Below are 21,294 nucleotides of genomic sequence, written 5' to 3' on the forward strand. Positions count from 1 at the left end.
CAGAGGAATGGATACAGAAATTGTGATACATCTATACAATGGAGTACTACTCAGCTATTAAAAACAATTAATTTATGAAATTCTTAGGGAAATTGATGGATCTGGAGAATATCATCCTGAGTGACGTAACACAATCACAAAAGAACACACACGGTATGCACTCTCTGATAAGTGGTTATTAACCCAGAAGTTCGGAATACAGGAAGAACAACCCACAAACCACAAGACACTCAAGAAAAAGGAAGACTAAAATGTGGACATTTCATTCCTTCTTAAAAGTGGGAACAAAATACTCACGGAAGGAGTTGCAGAGACTAACTATGGAGTAAAGACTGAAGGAAGGACAAGTCAGCCTGATATAGCTGTCTCCTGAGAGGCTCTGACAGTAACTGACTAATACAGATGTAGAGGCTCACAGTCAACCATTCAACTGAGTACAGGGTCCCCAATGAAAGAGTTAGAGAAAGGACCAATGGAGCTGGCCTTCTATGGACGAACAACAATATGAACTAACTAGTACCCTCAGAGCTCCTAGGGACTCGACCACCAACCAAGGAGTATACATGGTAGGAATGATTGTTCTGGAAGCATGTGTATGGTAGAGGATTGCAAAATCAATCATCAATGGGAGGAGAGGTCCTTGGTCCTGTGAAGGTTCTATGACCCAGTGTAGGGGAATGCTAGGGCCAATACGTGGGAGAGGGTGGGGTGGCAAGCATGGGGAGTGGGGAGCCAACAGGGGTTTGTTCTTGTTGTTTTTGTTTGTTTGTTTGTTTGTTCCTCGGAGGGGAAACTGGAAAAAGAAAAATCATATGACATGTAAATAAAGAAAATATCTAATAAAAAAAAAGAAAAAAAGAATGTCCCTTTTTGTATGGTTCACATTTAGAACATAAATGTGCTAAGTTGAAAATATTTTAAAGTATATATTCTGATTTAGGCACATAATAAAGCTCTGTATATTGAATCATATCAATTATATACTCATATATTGAATTACTCATTACTCATTTCCCCCACATCTCTAAAATTGATTCATAGGAATTTTCTAAGTGGTTGATTACAAAGGAAAATGTCCATTTATCATTTCACATTTCTATATTATATTTGTTGTAAAAAGAATATATCTATTACCTAATAATAAATTAGGTTGTTAACATTTTATATCATTTTCTGTAAAGATAATTTTATTATTCACTTCAACAATTCCTTTAAATGTATGTCTTGAGTATGTTTTCTTCAAACAATACTAAAAATTTCATAGACCATTTGGGCCCTTAGTTTCCTGCTCTGTAAATGTCTTATTGCTACGCTGTATTATTAGTTACAAAGCAAGACAAGATTATACACTTAGGGATAGGTGTATTCACATCTATACATACAAAAGGTGTAGATACACATCTATATTTCAAATTATTTATATAAGTAAAAACTGGTCAACTTGTCGATTCAATATTTTAAATTTATACTTATGATTGATAGGCCATACTGGATGTAGAATTTCTTGTTATTTATGCATATATCACTTTTAGTTTGTTTTGTCTAGATTATCTTAGAGTTTTGGTTTACCTTAAAGGAAGCCATTTATTTTATCAGAATTATTTTAGTGAAAAAGTTAACATCTACACCCTGGTGTAGCTCCTATGAGCTATAATTAAATGTAGCAAGATTAAGAAAAAATGTTGCACCCCACTCTACAGCCCTGACTTCCCATGAAGCTTCACTTTGTGTAGCCTTGACTTTCAATCATTTAGAAATCAACTGCAAAGGAGAACAAGCAAAGCTAAACCTTCCTACTTTAGGTGGAAGCTGCAGGCATTTTGTAAAGAAACCACACATGGGCATTGCAGACTCCATACATCTATCTATCCCACAAGGACTTGACCTCATCACGATCGTGTGAGAGTAGCCTCTACAAGATGCAGGTAAACGGGAGCAGCCGACTTCATAAAGATACTGGTAGAACATATTTTGTCCCCAGGCCATGGTTTCAAACTTCTTTTTCAGTTTATTATTAAGGCATATTAATAATCTCTCATATCTCAGCCACTTCCTATGTCACCCTAGTGAATTATCTTGTGCTCAGCATGTCACTGTAGAAATCACTGTCCTAAATGATCTTAAGGGATTGTCATTCTCCTCCACCTCAGCAGTCAGCATGTGAATCTTCAAGTTCTAATTTTTAAAGGAAAAAAAAAATCATACCTGTTCTTATTAGTAAAATAGGCAGTGTAGATATTTCTGGTTAAATGTTTAAACCACTTGTTCTCTTCATAATTGCCCTCTCCAATATAAAATTACTTTTTAAAAAATTCCCCAAACTTTGAGCCTTATTTAAGTTTGATTATTAAAAAAGAACAAATTATTTTCATTGGTGTTGATATGGTACACTGCAAAACTTCAAGAAAGACACGGGATCATGAAGCAATAATATCCTGTTCATTAAAGGAAAAAATAGCAGACAAATACAAGATAAGTATATTGATTTGGCTCTGCCTAATTGACAGAGACATCAGAAAACGAATGTCACAGTCCTGTCTGGGGCACCGGCCACTCTAGAAAAAAGGCCACCTTCTCCTCAACCATTAAACTCTTAACTTCAAACGCTACTTCCATTGCAATAAAGGGGCATTTCAAGGCACTTTGGGCTCTTCTCATTAAAGACTACAGATCTCAGCCTCTTTTGTTCTGTTCCTAGCATTTTAAATGTTACCTCCTTTCCTATGATTTGGAAGTGATAGCGAAAATTCACTGTCTCTGTACAGATGCTGTCTGCTCATGCTGAGTGTTATCTGCAGAGCACAGGCCAACTGTGCGACCCAAGTCTTAGTTCCATCCCTTAGGCATCTACCAGCTTCTTGTTGAAACAGTAAGCTACATTAGCAACTGTTTAAAATCAAAATCATAGGGTTTGCCTTCTCTTTTAATTTAAGGGAGCATCCAGTTAAAGTCAAGAAGAGGTATAGTATATTCTGAAAGAATTAATCCTTTATCCAAAACGAATTCACTGTTTTACAGATATTATCACAAAACCCACAATACTACAAAGGAGATTCTGGCTGGCTATGTGTATTGAAGATCGGTCTAGTAAACTAGGCTTCATAACTGTAAATGTGAATGTGAGCCATACCTTCTGGTTCACAAACCTCAATTTTGAAAAAAGACATATTTAAACTAACACATCTATTTTAAAAATTGATGTGAATCAAAAAAAGGGGAGGATATTTGTGAATCATGAAAAATTTAGCATATGTTTAGCTATTTCAAGTCCTCTATATATTTTTAAAAATAATTACAACCTAATTTTGAAGATAGACTTCAGATCACAGTATTTCACATGTATGATGTCTGGCAATGCAATAGTATAAAGATGGTTGAAGAAGAAACTCAACCGAACAGATGGAGAAAATAGTTCTAAAGCACATCCACAGAGAAGTGTTAAGATACCATGTCTTTCACATTTCTCTATTTGTGCTTTGTTTCACACTCTCACACTGTTCATATGGACATATTTACAGAAATTGAGATTGAAAAATTAGAGGGTAGCTTTTTTAAAGGCTTCGTTGACCCCTCAAAATGGAAAGGATATATACTCTGTGACTTCTCAGAAAGAAGTAAATCTCCTTCTTCCAACATTACAATGATTTTTAAAGAAAAATCACAATAGCAGATATGTTAAAATTGTACTCCTCTAAAGAGTCTAGGACCTGTTGGCTGTATTCATTTCATTTAATTATGGAAACATTATTCACCAAGATAAGGAAGCAGCTTAAGGGCCTGTCAATGAGGAATAGATTTAAAAATGTGAAATTTAAGCCATGAAATATGATGTAACCTTATCAAAGTAAATCTTGCCATTCTCAACAACATGGGTGAGTCTAAAAAGTATTACTTTGGGTAAAATGAGTCAATAACAAAAGGGTAAATATTGCATATCTTATACATAAAGTATGGAAAAGCCCAAGCATAGAAACAGAGTAGAGCAATGGTGTTTAATAGTGCAGGGCAGGGAAGCTAGGAAGATGCTGATCAACCTGCACGAAGGTAAGTGCTAAAACATTTGGTTCCCCATTGGTAATGTTTGGGGAAGCTGAGGAGGTGTGGCTTTGCTAGAGAAAATAACATGTGACAGGGCAGTTTTAAGAATTTATTTTCATGACACTTTTGATTAACTCTGTCTTTCAGCTTCATGCTTGCTGTTGAAGGCAAGATCTCTAAGCTTCCTATGGCACACCCAAAGCTTGCTGCTTTCCCTCCACACCATGATGGACTCTTATCACTTAGGAACAAACCATAAGCCAAAATATACTCTTCCTTAAGTTGCCTTTTGTCAGGATGCTTTCTCCCAGCAATGGGAAAGTCACTACACAAGTACGGACAAGAACAAAAGAGCAAAGAACTACACAGCAATGCTGACTTCACAAACCACAACACCACCATACTGGGTAGAGCCACTGGCCCTGGCCTGACAATTTTATTTCCAAGATTATTCTTCCAGCTATTGAATGAAGCCGAAGCTAAACTCCAATGTAATGCTCAGAGTGGTAACGGTTAAGGCGTTACTTCATCCAAAACATTTAGTTCTTTGTTTGTTTCAAAGTATACTTTTGAGAGACCATACACCAGCAATTTAGCAGTACATCTGAAAGCACTAGAATGAAAGGAAGCAAATTCACCCAAGAGGAGTCAAAGGCAGGAAATAATCAAACTCAGGGCTGAAATCAACCAAATAGAAACAAAAACAACTATACGAAAGATCAACCAAACCAAGAGCTGGTTCTTTGAGAAAATCAACAAAATAGATAACCCTTAGCCATACAAACTAGAGGGCACAGAGAGAATATCTTAATTAACAAAATCAGAAATGAAAAGGGAGACATAACAACAGAAACTGAGGAAATCCAAAAAATTATCAGATCCTAATACAAAAGCCTATACTCAACAAAACTGGAAAATCTGGATGAAATGGACAATTTTCTAGACAGATACCAGGTACCAAAGTTTAATCAAGATGAGATAAATTATCTAAACAGTCCCATATCTGCTAATGAAATAGAAACAGTCATTAATAGTCTCCCAACCAAAAAAAGCCCAGGACAAGATGGGTTTATGCAGAGTTTTATCAGACCTTCAAAGAAGACCTAATACCAATACTCCTCAAACTATTCCACAAAATAGAAACAGAAGGTACTCTATTCAATTTGTTCTATGAAGCCACAATTACTCTGATATGTAAACCACACAAAGATCTAACAAAGAAAGAAAACTTCAGACCAATTTCCCTTATGAATATTGATACAAAAATGCTCAATAAAATTCTTGCAAACCAAATCCAAGAACACATCAAAATCATCATCCATCATGATCAAGTAGGCTTCATCCCAGGGATGCAGAGATGGTTCAATATAAGGAAATACATCAACATAATCCACTATAAACAAACTCAAGAACAAAAGCCATATGATCATCTCACTAGATGCTGAGAAAGCATTTGACAAAATCCAACATCCCTTCATGATAAAAGACTTGGAAAGATCAGGAATTCAAGGCCCATACCTAAATATAGTAAAATCAATATACAGAAAACCAGTAGCTAACATCAAACTAAATGGAGAGAAACTTGAAACAATCCCACTAAAATCAGAGACTAGACGAGGCTGCCCACTCTCTCCCTACCTATTCAATATTGTACTTGAAGTCCTAGACAGAGAAATTAGACAACAAAAGGAGATCAAAGGGATATGAATTGGAAAGGAAGAAGTCAAATTATCACTATTTGCTGATGATATGATAGTATACTTAGTGACCCCAAAAATTCCACCAGAGAGCTCTTAAACCTGAGAAACAACTTCAGCAAAGTAGCTGGATATAAAATTAACTCAAGCAAATCACTGACCTTCCTCTACATAAAGGATAAACAGTCTGAGAAAGAAGTTAGGGAAACAAGACCCTTCATAATAGTCACAAGTAATATAAAATACCTTGGTGTGACTCTAACTAAGCAAGTAAAAGATTTGTTTGACAAGAACTTCAAGTCTCTGAAGAAAGAAATCGAAGATCTCAGAAAATTGAAAACTCTCCCATGCTCAGGAATTGGCAGGATTAATATAGTAAAAATGCCCATCTTGCCAAAAGCAATCTACAGATTCAATGCAATCCCCATCAAAATTCCAACTCAATTCTTCACAGAATTAGAAAGAGCAATTTGCAAATTCATCTGGAATAACAAAAAACTCAGGATAGCCAGAACTATCTCAACAATAAAGGAAACTTTGGTAGATTCACCATCCCGGACCTTAAGCTGTACTACAGAGTAATTGTGATAAAAACTGCATGGTATTGGTATAGTGACAGGCAGGTAGATCAATGGAATAGAATTGAAGATCCAAAAATTAACCCACACACCTATGGTACAGGGGAAGATTTCCTGAACAGAACACCAATAGCTTATGCTCTAAGATCAAGAATTGACAAATGGGACCTCATAAAGTTGCAAAGCCTCTGTAAGGCATAAGACACTGTCAGTAGGACAAAATGGTGACCAACAAATTGGGAAAAGATCTTTACCAATCCTATATCTGATAGAGAGCTAATAGCCAATATATACAAATTTAACTCAAGAAGTTAGACTCCAAATAACCTTATTAAAAATGGGGTACAGAGCTAAACAAAGAATTCTCAACTGAGGAATACAGAATGGCTGAGACACACGTAAAAACATGTTCAACATCCTTAGTCATCTGGGAAATGCAAATCAAAACAACCCTGAGATTCCACCTCACACTAGTCAGAATGACTAGGATAAAAAAACTTAGGTGACAGCAGATGCTGGCTGGCGAGGTTGTGGAGAAAGAGGAATACTCCTTCATTGCTGGTGGGATTGCAAGCTGGTACAACCACTCTGGAAATCAGTTTGGCAGTTTTTCAGGAAATTGGACATAGTACTACCAGAGGACCTAGCTATACCACTCCTTGGCATATACCAAGGATACCCAGAAGATGCTTCAACATGTAATAAGGACATATGCTCCACCATGTTCATAGTAGCCTTATTTATAATAGCCAGACACTGGAAACAACCCAGGTGTCCTTCAACAGAGGGATGGATACAGAAAATGTGGTACATCTACACAATGGAGTACTACTCAGCTACTAAAAACAATGAATTTATGAAATTCTTAGGGAAATGGATGGATCTGAAGAATATCATCCTGAGTGAGATAACCCAATCACAAAAGAACATACATGGTATGCACTCACTGATAAGTAGATATCAGCCCAGAAGCATGGAACATCCAACATACAATCCACAAGCATAATAAAGTCAAGAAGAAGGAAAACCAAAGTGCAAATACTTCAATCCTTCTTAGAAGGGGAACAAAATACCCATGGAAAGAGTTGCAGAGACAAAGTATGGAACAGTGACTTAAGGAAGGTTAATTCAGAGACTGCCCCACCTGGGAATCCTTCCCATATATAATTACCAAACCCAGACACTATTATGGATGCCAGCAAATGCTGGCTGACAGGAATCTGAGCGCTTCTGCCAGTGCCTGACTAATATAGAAGTAGAGGCTCACAGCCATCCATTGGACTGAGCACAGGGTCCTAAATGAAGGATCTAGACAATGGACCTAAGGAGCTGAAGGGGTTTACAGCCCCTTAGGAGGAACAACAATATGAGCTAACCAGTACCCTCAGAGCTCCCAGGGACAAAACCACCAACCAAAGAGTACACATGGTGGGACTCATGGTTCCACCTGCATATGTAGCAGAGGATGGCCTAGTCGGTCATCAATGGGAGAAGAGGCCCTTGGTCCCCTAAAGGTTCTATGCCTCAGGGTAGAGGAATGCCAGGGCCAGGAAGCAAGAGAGAATGGGCTGGTGAGTAGGGGGAGGGGGAGGGAAAAGGGTTTTTTTTCTTTCTGGAGGGGAAACCAGGAAAGGAGATATTATTTGAAATGTAAATAAAGAAAATATCTAATAAAAACATACACTTTTGAAAGCTCATGGCAGATGGAATATTTGGGAGACAAACATTCTAGCTTCAAATATCTAGGACATTGGATATCAAAATTCTTTTAGAAAACATGGTAGATCAGACTATTATCAACATGCACTTCTAGGCTACAGATCAATTCTTACCGAACACAAATAAATAGAAATAAGTCCATATATTCTATAAGCTCATAGTTTAATAAAGTTAAAAGTAGTATTGAGATAAATTACAGAAACTATATAAATACATTAAGAATGAATAAAACACCTTTGATCCAAGCAGAAATTAATGAAATAGAAATTAAAAAAAATATAGACAGCTTTTGGTTACTGCAAAGAAAGAAGTGCCAATATTGTACCTTTAGAAGAAGAATAAGTCTTCCTCCAGGAGCAGGGGAAAGACTTAGACCAGTTTCTCTGATGGCAAAGACCCAAAAAAAATCTCAATAAAATTCTCACAAACCAAAATCAAGACCACATTATGAAGATTTTACACCTTGACCAAGTTAGCATCAACCCAGGTATGCAGGGTTGGTTCAACACATACAAACCAATGGGTAAAATACAGCACATAAACTTAAGGATAAAAACCACAGGTCCATCTCAGTAGATGCAGAAAAGTCCTTTGACAAAAGTCAATATCTCTTCATTGTTAACTAAAAAGCTGGGAGGAGAAAGAACATACTTGAATGTTATGGCTACATGCAGCAAAATGTATAGCTACTATATACTAAAAAACAAAGAGCACTTTCCCTAAAATATACAAGGTTGTGACTCTTTACTCTCTTGTTTAATGTCTTAAATTCTAAGCCAGAGTAATAAAACAGAAGAAAAACATAAAAGGGAAAAATAGAAAAGGAAGAAAAAAAAAAGAAAGGAATGCTACTTCCAAATGACATAGCCAGTCTTTAAAACTCCATCAGAAACCATCAAGCCTTAATAAATACATTTGGCAGGATGCAACCTCAACATATCATTTTATATACCAACAGAAGATTTGTCAATAAAGAAGTGAGGCCAAGGAAGATAAAATCCCAATCACAGTAGCTTCAAAACCAAAAGAATACATAAGAACAATGAACTGATAACAATGGGGGGGAACACAGCACCCCAACTAGAAACCATATGTCAGCAAGTCAAACCTCCAGTATGAGAAATGTGTTACATTTAGTTCATTCATTGTCCAAAGAGGCCCCATAAATTCCTGCAAATATGGTTGACTATTGTCAATGCTACTGGATACCATCTGCAACCTGACCACAAGAAACTTAGGTTGAAGGCACTACTTATTTGATGTCAAGCTTGGAGAAATAGATTAGGTGCCCATGGTTATTTGGTTAGGTTTTGTTCTTGTTGATGTTATTGTTTCACTTTTTTAGTTTGGATATTTTCTATCTTATTGGTTTTGGTTGTTCACTTATTTTGATATTCATTTTTGTTTGTCTTTGATTTAGAGTTATTTTTAAGAGAGAGAAAGAATATAAAGTTGGGTAGGCTGGGAGGGAGAATCTAGAAGGAGTTGGAGGAGGGAAACAAATATGAAAAATCTAATAAAAAGAAAAATTCTGCAAGAATAAGCCTAACCAGGGAGGTAAAAGACCTGTAGAGTGAAAACATTAAGCCCTAGAAAAAGAAACTGAAGACAGTAGATGGCAAACAGCCTTCCAAATTCAGGCCCTGGCAATGTTACTATTGGTAAAGTGGCAATATTAAAAGTCATCTACACATTAAAGACAAAACCCATTAAAGCCCAGGTGATTTTCGCATACCTAGAAAAATCCCTAACTTCACATGCATAAAAGTCCTTGTGAAGCCAAGGCAATCCAAGCAGGAAAAGGGGCAAGTATTTTAAGTATCAAATCAGCTGGTTTCAAACTGTATCCTTGCCACAGTTAAAAAATCATCATTATCTTGACACAAAACAAGGTATATAGACCACTAGAATACAATAAAGAGTGGAAATGAACTCACATAGCTACCTAATTTGTGTATATGTGTTGTGTGTGAGGATGTGTATTGTACAAGTGTACAAATGCATATGCCATCCACCTAGTTTGTTGAGATAGAGGCTCTCAGTGTCCAGGGGCTCACACTTTAGTTTATATTGACTAAGCAGTGAGTCCAAGGAACCAAGTCTGTCTCCACATTCCCTGCTGGGGTTGGTTACAAGTCCTTGACTTTTAAAATGTCTTTTGCAGTCTTGTGTTGGTGAGTCTTGAAGGGTGTTACCTTCTGCCATGACTAGGAGACACAACCTCACAGCAAATTCTCTGTTCCTCTGGCACTATGTATACTTTTAATGTTCCATCTAAAAACTTTTCCAGTGAAGCTGTGGACAGGGAACTGTGCAAAGAGGGAGATAACAGTAGATCAGATCCCACCTTGATCAAGAAGACAAATATTCGGAAGGCATATGATCAGAACATTCTGCATTACTAGACATGGACTCCAAGTTCAAGGGGACCTTCTGTCACAGAGTCTTTCCCACCCACCAGTAAAGTTCTCTAATGCTCTAACCTGTGAATAACACCTATTTGATACAGTTGTCTTCAGTTTTGAAGTTCTGTTGTTTAATAGTTTTAGGGTCAAAACCAAAGCGGAATTTAGAAAATCTATTTTGACAAGGCTTTTATTTGAAACTACACTGTACCTTTTATGAGAGGTCTTAAGTATTACAATGCTCAAGCCCCTTGAATAAAGATTCAGGAGCATCATGGGCTACCGAGGTTTCAGGACAAAACTTTCACAGTGATATTCTCCCTTGTTGAATATGGGTTACCACCAATTATTCCTTAGCAACAAATGCCTTGTACTGTGACAGCAGAAGTAGCAAGCCGACCTTTTTAGTGTGTCTGCTTTAAAACAAAAACAATTAAAGAGGAAACGTCTCTTGAAGATTCTTATCCCTACCTACATCACATAAAGTGGAACAGAAAAAAAAGAAGTCTCCCTTAGCAACATAAATGCTGGCAACAAAAACTACAGCACTTTAGTTATGATTTTTCCATTTAGATATAAAGACAAGGTCAAAGGAAATTTAATGCCAAAGAAGAATAATAAAACTTAAATATGTAGTGAGTATATCTGATTGTATCCTGAAAGAGAAATAATATTATTTCAAAGGGGTGTTTTTTCAAACAAATGCAAATCAGTTAGTTTATTATATCTATGACAAATTATCTGACATATATTAACAAATGTTTTCATGATGAATTCCTTCTTATATATACAAAGTGAAGAGTGGAAAGGAGGAGAAAATGAAAGGAGGAAGAAAAGAGGGAGAAAGGAAGAAACATTCACAAAGATAGCACTATTTGAAAGACACCAAACTTCTAGGCTAAACCTTTCAAAGTCAATGTAACACTAAAAGTTATTCTGTTTCTCACTCCTTAAAACAGTCCAAGTCATTTAGTCATTTCTACACCTAAAAAGGGCTCTTATAAACATCCTACCTGAAGAGATGAGTCAAAGCTTAGTCATGATAGAAGGAACATTTATGACAGAAGAAACCAAGCCACTTTGATTGAAATGACTTTTAGAAAAAAAAAAACAGTTGGTAATTTATGACATTCAGTGTAAAAAGAGGCACTGTTCATCTTATCCATGACAAGATATTTGCCTGCCTACTATTTCACCTGGGTGGAGCAAGGGAGGGCAGCTGAAGGTCACAGTCAATATGTAACTTCATGGATAATTAAATGGCAATCTGAAAGTTTCTCACGACATCATCAAACAGAAATTGAGAGGGAAGGGAGAAAAGTCGAATGTTTAAAAATATCAGAGGAGGGGAATGAAAAGGATACATGGGGGAAATCTCTCCCACAATGATCCTATTTTGCTTCTGTGAGTTCCAAGAATGTCATCCTCTAAATCAGTGCATTTCAACCTTCCTAATGCTGTGACCTTTTATTCGGTAAAAAAATATGTGTTTTTTTCTGATGGTCTTAAGCAACTCCAGTAAAAAGGGTCATTCAACCACCTGAGGGGTCACAGGTTGAGAACCACTGCTCTAAATGGTCATTTTAACCAAACACATCCTCTCCTCCACTGAAACAGGTCAGAAGGAAAATGAAATGGAAGGGACAGGCATGCTGGGAAACACCATTTCTCATGAAGAAAAAAGGAAAGCATCTCTGGAAAAGAACAGTAGTCTCCCGTGGTTTCAGTGCAGACCTTCACTCTGGCTCTTTAAAACGTTAAGGAGGCAATAAGGTATCTAATCTCAGGAACTACGTTATTAATATAAAGATGAAAAGGTGTTTTACATATTGCCTTATAAGACTGAATTAAAATATTATGTTTTATATTAAAATGAAATTTTTCAATGGAGAGAGTAACCTTTGGCTAACTGGGTAGGTCACGTGATCCGCAAGTCATTGCTTTGCACCGTGAGCTTCGATGCTCACAAATCATCAGAACAACGTAACACCACTTCATCTCCGATCTCTGCGCTTGCCACATGCCCACTGGCCTAAACAAGCCCAGTAATAATTTCTACCTCTGCCTTAAGTTACCAATAGAAGCATTCTTCAGAGTACATGGTCATCATGGCACATCTGTATAAATCCGTATATTTAGGACAGAATGGGAAAATTTTTGTAATAATTCAGAAAGGATCATAAATTGATTAAAAAATAATGGATTTGGAGTGAATTTCAGAAAAGCATAAGCTTTATTTAAAAAGAGGATTTTTTTTTTTGAAAATCTATCTAATGCAAAATGATACTCTTTTCCCTACAACATTTTGATGTTAAAAAGTCATTAAATAATAAGTCTCAATTACTAGATTTCTCATTTAGTCTCAGACTTTGATTTTAGTACTGAGAAGCTATTTGCAGACAATTTGTCAGCTCCTAATCTGTTCAGTAGGCTGCCCAGCTAAATCTCTCTGAGCTACAATACATACATCTCTACCTTGTCTCATCATCTTTAGCATCTGACATTTTGTAACAGGATTTGGAAATCATATTTTATGGCAGTGAAACTGCTAGGGAAAATTTATGAACTTAGCAATCCCATCCAACATGTCCTGCCATGCGGAACTGCCCCCGGTACAAGGGAGATTAGTGAGTGCGAGCTGGTTCAATTTGGCCAGCTGCCTGCCTAAGAAATTTTCTATTACATGGGCGAATGAGATCAACCAAGTTTGGAAACATTCAATTTGTTCTATGGCAGATTGAAAGAGAACAGTAGTGACTGGAGCTGAACGTGAACATCTTCATATTAAGTTCTAGTGAGGTAGCAATGCCAGCGTCATGAGTCATGGGTAACTACTGAGTTCCTAGGTGGACTTAACTGTGTACGCATGTGAGCTAACTTTGTAATCTGCTTCATTGTAGATGCTGGACATAAAGAATTTATAAATACTGCTCAACATATAGAAGGCAGTTGAGCATAGGAGGCTTTCATGGCTCAGGATTCAATCAGACTTTGTCCTCTCTTACCCTGCCTTCCTATGAGGCTAAGAGAGCTTTGGAATTCACATGGAAGTAGGATGCTAGGTTTCTTTCAGTTCTTAATATTCTGTAGTATCCTATTAAGTCAGATGTCCATCCTTCACATATGAAAGGATATATGAAAGAATTAATTAATAAAAAATTTAATCACAATTATGCATGTTATCTACAATATTTTAGAAAACAGACATTTTCATCCAATTATCTGGAAATACATAGATGTAAACTGTAACATAAACAAAGCTTTCGACTTGTCTAACCATAAAAAACAGAGAAAAAGAAAACAATGATTCTTCTAAATGACAAGAATTTCCTGCACTAGAAATGGAATTCATCATTCCACCAAACAATGAAGGTGATAAATTACAGGAAGATTAACCTGATGTGCTAAAGGGAGCTTGCCTGAAGAAAAATTAAGTTTCAAGATTACATAAAAAGTAAAAATCTTTATCTTATAGCAGCTACTCAAATTCTGAGGACTATAATGTGCATAGATAATAATTCATGAAATTTAATTTAACGTCTTCAGTTGTTTCCATATAAATAATATAAAATTATATTCTAATAACCTTTTACAATGATTTTCCAACCCAGAAGTTCACATTAATCTTCAAAAATGTTAGTGTTGTACAAACAATATGGTTTTTTTCCTGTTTTCGTTGACAATGAAATCTGTTTTCCTAATTTCTCTTTCTGTAATATACAGAATTAATAATGATAAATTACATAACAGTAAGATTTATACACAAATGAAAATAGACTACCTCTAAACTTCTTTAAAGGTTCAAACTTATTTAAAAAAACAGAACAGTCTCTCAAAATGAACATAAATAACTGAAGATATTTTAATCTTTATTTTCCTCTCATTTCCGACATGAAATCTCACTACGCTGTCCAGTCTGGACTTGAAATCATGCATCAGGAGATTGTATTACCTCAGCGTCTCAGGAGCTGGAACCACAGCTAGTGACTATTCAGTCATTTTCAATCCCATTATATGAATAAAGTCAGTGGTTATTCATGAGAGTGTATGTATGATGAACATTTTCAAGGCCACATAAAGACTTAAGAGCCTGCCAGGGTTAATCAATGATTTAACCTAACCCAAATCTTGGAGTTTGAATAATTGATGAAATGGGCTTGATCCTCACAGCTTATGGTATACATTGAGACTGAAGTCATGGGGAGACAATCTTTCCAGGATCAAAGAGCTTACACCGGGCATATGAAACACTCCTCACATCTTATAAATACAAATTTACATTTCAAGAATATTGCTAGCTGTAGTTTTTTAATTAAACATTTAAAGAGGGTGTTATACTTATTTTCTTTTATAAATATAATACAAAATGTGATGAGTTTGTATGTTCTTACTGTATCTAGCATTTTTTTCTATTTTACATTGCTTAGCCATTTAATGCTTAAGATTAAGAAAAAAGTACAGCTCACGCCTATTTCTTGCATTTAATAAGACAAATCAGGCTGTACGATTTCTTTTTTGTGGCTAAATGAACTTCTATATACATTTTAAAGATTTAACTTGTTTTTATAACATGAGAGTTTGGCTTGCAACGTGTGTGTATGTGTGTGTGTGTGTGTGTGTGTGTGTGTGTGTGTGTGTGGTGTGCGCCCACATGCACCATGTGCATGCAGTACTCAGAGAAGACAGAGGAAGGCATCAGATCCCTAGAACTAGAGTTACAGATGGTTGTGAGCCACCATGTGGGTACTGGAAACTGAACCTTGTCCTCAGCAGGATCAGTTAATGCTCCTAACTGCTGAGCCATCTTTCTAGGTCCTGAAGTGTTGTATTATGTGTACGTATATTGTCATATTTTCCTATTATTGTAGAAAGTTCCCATTGACACTTTTCATTTCTCCTTTCTGCAGCACTCAGCACTTATAATGCAAACAGAGAGTGCATTCTTTACACATAGTCATGAGGTTATGTGAGTCCTACACAGTAATTTGCACTCTCAAGCTAGAAGGATTACATAACCCTTCAAATATATTATGTTAATAATACAATACACATCTAGACAATAGGTTTGTTGCCAACTCTAACAAATCTAAAATATCATATATTCTCAAAATAAGCTGGACTCAGAAATAACAATTCAGCGGCACATGGCCATGGACAACATGCTCTTGAAGTCTTGAGGTGAATGCTGTAGGTTCCCATACAATACCTACAATGTGTAGATATTGTTTTTGTTTTACCTTTAGAAAAAACTTTGAGGTGCTTCAAAATAACACCCTTGAATACGAATTTCTATTTGGATACATAATGACCTGTTCCATTATCTGGAATAGGACCTATTAAACATATTTTCTTGTACATACAATATTGTTACTTTATATAGGCACTTATAGTATGAAATACTTTCTTATGTAGATACTCACCTGCTCAGAAAACAGGCCACTGTTGTCTTCAAGGTATTTACTGAAAGGGTTGGGTTCATAAACTTCTTCTTCCTTTTTCAGTAATAGTTTGGATTTTATAGGTACTGGACGAATTACTCCAGGCTTAGTCTTAATAAAGGAGAAATGTTTTAAAAATAGAGGAGAAAAATACTATTAAAATGAAAAAGTACGATTATTATTGTTACACAGATGTTCTCACAATTTTCTTTTGTAATTTGAAGTGCTTTAAAATAATGGATAAAATGGCCTAGAAATCAGATTATTTTAACAATGTAAACTAAACTTAAAATCAGTATAATTGTTTGCATATTATAGTCAATTAGTTCACTGATTATGGTAGCAGGCAAGTTGTAAAGATCTACTATCATAAACTTGCAAAACCATACCAAGTATGTTCTTCTACACTTTGTTTGATAAAGTTTTTTTGAATTCCTGTTCTGTAATAAACATCATAGACATAATAGGATAGAGGACCTTGGAAATTCCACCCATATTATTACAAGCCACACTCATATTATGTATGACAGAAACAGGTCTAGATGAAAGCTATGCTATCCTTCCCTGGAGTATGATAGAGAGATCTGTTACCTTCTATTGCTTTATGTCATAGCAGGGGCTATAATATGTCCTATTTCACTTCAAAGGCAGATGTAGTGAGATGAAGAAGTTTTCTAAAGTGGCGACCCAAAGAGGCAAACACTGGGATTGAATGTCAGAACATCCATGGGGCTCAGCTGGGCTTGTCCTGTAGTCCCCTAAGACTGTCCTGTCCTTTGACAGTAGGTTCCAGCTGATGTAGTTTGTATCAGAATAGCCTTGGCTAACACATCAGTCACTAGGAACTCATAAAATTGTAGCCAGTGACAATATGAGAGGGACTTTACTTCTCGGGGCAATTTCTAAACGATTCACAACATGTAAAATCTTGTCACACTATCAAATGTCATGAAGTGATGGATACGTTTTGAAACCGTGCCAAATGAAAATTCAATAAAGAGAAGTTGTGCCATTCTTTGTTTGAGCTTTCTGCTGCGATCATTCTTGTCAGCCTCTTTACTCCTGGAAAACTGAAAGTTAGCACTGCCTAGGCAATCCTAGTGCGCACAAGTTAAGCCCTAAGGGATTACATCTATCTTTCTGCTCTATAAAGCACTTGATGTATTTTGAGTCTTGAATAAATGTCGCTCTGCAATACTCTTTTCCGTTGCTATTTCCCCAGTTGTTTGCTGTGTATATGCCAAGTGGGGAAATACAGATTGAGAAAGTGTTTTCCTTCTTCAAGCTGAGAAATCACTCCGGCTTAAGAAACTGATTCATCTCCAGGGAGAAAAATGAGCCAGTAGCATCCAGCTATTTAACACATATGAGAGCAAGTGCTCTCAAGTGCACAGCACAAGAGCGCCAGTTCTACAGCCTCGAGTTGAGACCACGACTCTGTAGTACAGACATCCTTCTTTTCCATGAATTGACCTGCTAATTTCTCCTTCCTTCTACTCTTATCTCTACACTTTCTTCATGAAATCAGTATAGAAAATCAAAAACAACCTTCCAGGTCCCCAAACCAACATGGAACTTTAGGAGTTGAAGCAAGGTGTCAGCATGCAGAGAGGGAAAACTGCCTAATGGAACTTGAAATGGCAGAGAGTGTCTGTGCCAGAGAAACATGACTAATTTATTTCCTGTACATTCCAAAACGTTGCAAGCAGATGTTTTTGAGTTATATTGCCCTAGAGACCATCTGACTTGTGACCAACACCTTCAAAGAAGAGATCAGAAAAGAGACCATTTGGGGCCAGTGAGATGGCTCTGAGAATAAAGGAGGTTGCTGCTAAGCCTGACGACCTGAGTTTAATTCCCAAGACATACATGGTAAAGGGAAATAACTGACTCTTGTCAGTTGTTCTTTGTTCTTTAACACACACACACACACACCATATATACAAACACACCACACATTTGCACATGCAATAAAGTTTTAACATGTAAAAATAGAAAAAAGGAAGGAAATTTCCAGGATGTGAAATATTAAGTGCAATGTATTTGGTATCAGAGTCAGTTACTAATGCCTCCCATTGCTTCTCTGCCAGCTTTTCTGTTCCTTATTTCCTGTGTTCTTCTTAGATATGCTGGCCTCACTAGTAGATGATTGCTAAGCCTTATTTGCAGTCTCCACTGCACGGTCGAGTTTTCCTACCTTTATTATTATTAAAAACTGCAGCTCAGTCTACCTAAGTACCTGAATTGTCCAGATTCTTCTCTTCCTACTTGGTTTTCACAAATTGTGCTTTCTTAAATTGTGCACTGCTTCTTTCTTTGTTTTTATTTTTGCTCCCATGCAATGACTTGATATAATTATCAATATTTCATAGCCATGAGTGCAAACCAGAGAGAAGGGAAAAAAACAGGCAGGCATTGTCTTGAACACTGTTGATATTCCCCTTCATCTGACCTTTATCAGAACTTCCAAACACTCTTGCTATTGGTCAGTTTAAACCTGTAGTCATTGTACACAACAAATCAGATGGCCGGTAGCTGGAGCCTCTCACTCTTCTTCCACACAACTCACAGCCAGTTTCAAATCCCTGTGGGCCATCTGGTGCTTATAAACCCTCATTCTCCTTGACACCCTGAATCCATTGTCCATCCACATAAGGGTAGTGAGGGTGGAATTCTAACCTTTCTCAAAGAGTGTAGGAGCGTTTGAGAGGGAAAGTCAAAAGCCATTTCGTTAACATGTGAGCCAAGACCTAGATTTAGGTCTGATGACCAGGGTTGTGCTTTGAATTGATCCTCAACCTATGAGACACAGAGAACAGTAGAGAAAACTTCGAATCTTTTAAATAGCACCTGCTTGCCTAGATCATCTAACCAATAGTGAAGTCCTTTCATTCATTTATTCCATTTAAATTAATTTAATCTCTCCATTTCCACTACTAAACCTGCTTTTGAGTCACCATTGCATCATTCTATGTCATTTTCTTTTTTTACTAGATCTTCTAGTGAACATCTAGATTTTCCTGGAACACTATGGAACATTATGTAGCTCCATATTTTACTTTTTTGTGTGAAAAAATATTTATTAGATATTATCTTTATTTACATTTCAAATGTTCTTCCCTTTCCTAGTTTCCCCTCTGAAAAACCCCTATCCCCTCCCCTGACTCCCTGTTCACCAACCCACCCTCTCCCTCTTCCTGGCCCTGGCATTCCCCTACACTGGGACACAGAGCCTTCACGGGACCCAGGGCCTCTCCTCCTATTGATGACTGACTAGGCCATCCTCTGCTACATATGCAGCTGGAGCCATGAGTCCCACCATGTGTACTCTTTGGTTGGCGGTAACCTCATATTTTTAAGTTTTGAAAGATATACATATATAAGTATTCTCCTCTTTCAACACATACACACATCTTACCCATCTCCCAGTGAATCAAAACTTTACACTGTCTAGATTTGATAAAGCGTGATGGGATGATTAGCATAAGTGCATTTCATTTCTGATCTCTAGGTATTAGACTATAAAATCTTAGGAAAAAAACAATTGAAAGAGTAAACCTCCTGAAGTGTCGTAACTCTAATCCTTAGCTGTGCACTTCCATAATGAGTAGTTCCATTATACTCCTAATCTCCATTTCTCTTCAGGAATGATACCATGAAATGTTACCACATCAGCTTTATTCCTATGTCCTCAAATCCATCATCCAAATGTAGTCTCAAAGAACATGTCAGAAAGCCTCTAATATACATGATGCAGCAAGGGCTAACATGGGCACACAGGTGGCTCTTCCACAGTACTTTCTTTCTGTCCTTTCTAATATGTTGTTCCTCTATGTCAAATGATCATATAATTTATTTTATAAATTTATTTTTTCTCAATATAAAATTACAGCATAAAGTAAACTAATAGTTCCATCCAAGAAGTCCAGTCCCTTGCCACTCACAATACAGTCTATAGACTTGAAGTAGTGAGCATCTCCTGAGAATCCTTTAAACAGAGAAACAGAGCAGACTTTAGAGCCATCCTTGACACATGAATTAGAATCTGCACCTTAAAAAGGACCCTAGATAATTTGTGTGCAAATAAAAAAAAAAACTACACGACACTAGACTAGAGCTTCTATCAAGTGAGCTGCTCAGCTGAAGATGGTTTTGACATTTCAGGCACATTTGTTTATAAGGGTCTTTTGTCTCCTGTGGAAGATCTTTTTCAAATTCCTCATCTCTGTTTTCTCTTTGTTCAAAGTAATCCATTATCCTTGAACATCAAGTAGGCCTTCTCCTGAAGGATTTCCTTAATTTTTGCAAATCTAATTTGTTAAGTCTGTATGCAGACAAATACAAAGAAAATTAGATGGAGCCAATTAGAGGACTCCATAAAAGTGAGCTACAATGAGACCATCACTGTTCAACAACTAAAGCCTTCCACAGAGGGTCTCCTATTACTTTAGAATTACAGAATATCTAGACATTCTACAGATAGACACTTATCACTCTGGTTATGCCCATAAATGAAATTCTGTAACTTTGTGTCTAGAATAAGTAGGAAAAATTGAAAGGACATTTTCACACAGCTCATGCCCAGAACACAGAAAAGAAACACGACTGTTAGCTGCTGTGGTGAGCTGAGAAATTTTTTACTCTAGACATTAGCATTCTGAAGTGACTCACAGGAGAAAACACCTGTTTGTTATCTCTGAAGCTGCCTCTATGTGAGGCTGCTAGGACCTAGTCTGTCAAATGAGACCTAGGCCCTGCCAAACCGTAGTATCAATGGAGATAGACACAACACAACTCTTAACTCACCAACGTCACAGACTAGTCAAGTGATCCAGAGAGTAAGTATTGTATAAGTCACACCGTGTCATTCAACTTCCAAATAATGGCACTCAGTTCCATGTCAAAATCCTGTCAGCTGATCTTTCAAAGGTTCCTAGTGCTTCCCCTTCTCATTCAAAATTACAAATTCTTACAATGTCTCATCTTCCCTGCAACTAGCTTTCCTCTTCCACGACTTGTCCTCAGCTGCTATACCCCTCAGCACAATCGCTCTGGCTCCCTGACTCTGATTCCCTGTAACTCACCCACTGTGAACCTCCTCCAGGAGTTTCCACTTGATCTTCCCTATATATGGATTTTATTTCAAGTATCTGCTAAAACATCACCTTATTAGACAGGTCATCTCTATGACCCCGTAACATAGGCCACCATTTGACATCTGCATATGTGTTTACTGTCTTGCTCTGTCTATAAGCTCCATGAGGCCAAAGATCTCTGAAGACCTGAGTTTGATTCCCCAGAGTCCAAGTTAAATTGCCATCCCAGCTGCATACACTTGTCATCCATGTCAAAATATATAGATACAAGGATCCTGGCAAGTGAGAAACCTTGTCTCAAAAGAAGCAGATGTCATCCCAGA

General features: G+C 36.9%; 1 protein-coding gene across 22 annotated transcripts in view; it reads right to left on the reverse strand.

Annotated features, from left to right (window-relative positions):
• The window catches only part of Mlip (muscular LMNA interacting protein), a 286,366-nt gene that overhangs the window by 52,269 nt on the left and 212,803 nt on the right, over window positions 1-21,294 (reverse strand). For all 22 annotated transcript variants that reach the window (XM_031345605.1, XM_031345604.1, XM_031345602.1 and 19 more), the window contains one exon: window positions 15,858-15,986. In XM_031345605.1, coding sequence (XP_031201465.1) covers window positions 15,858-15,986 — 129 coding nt within the window. The remainder of the gene's footprint in view (window positions 1-15,857; window positions 15,987-21,294) is intronic.

This window comes from Mastomys coucha, unplaced genomic scaffold (assembly GCF_008632895.1).
Source record: "Mastomys coucha isolate ucsf_1 unplaced genomic scaffold, UCSF_Mcou_1 pScaffold23, whole genome shotgun sequence".
NCBI lineage: Eukaryota > Metazoa > Chordata > Mammalia > Rodentia > Muridae > Mastomys > Mastomys coucha.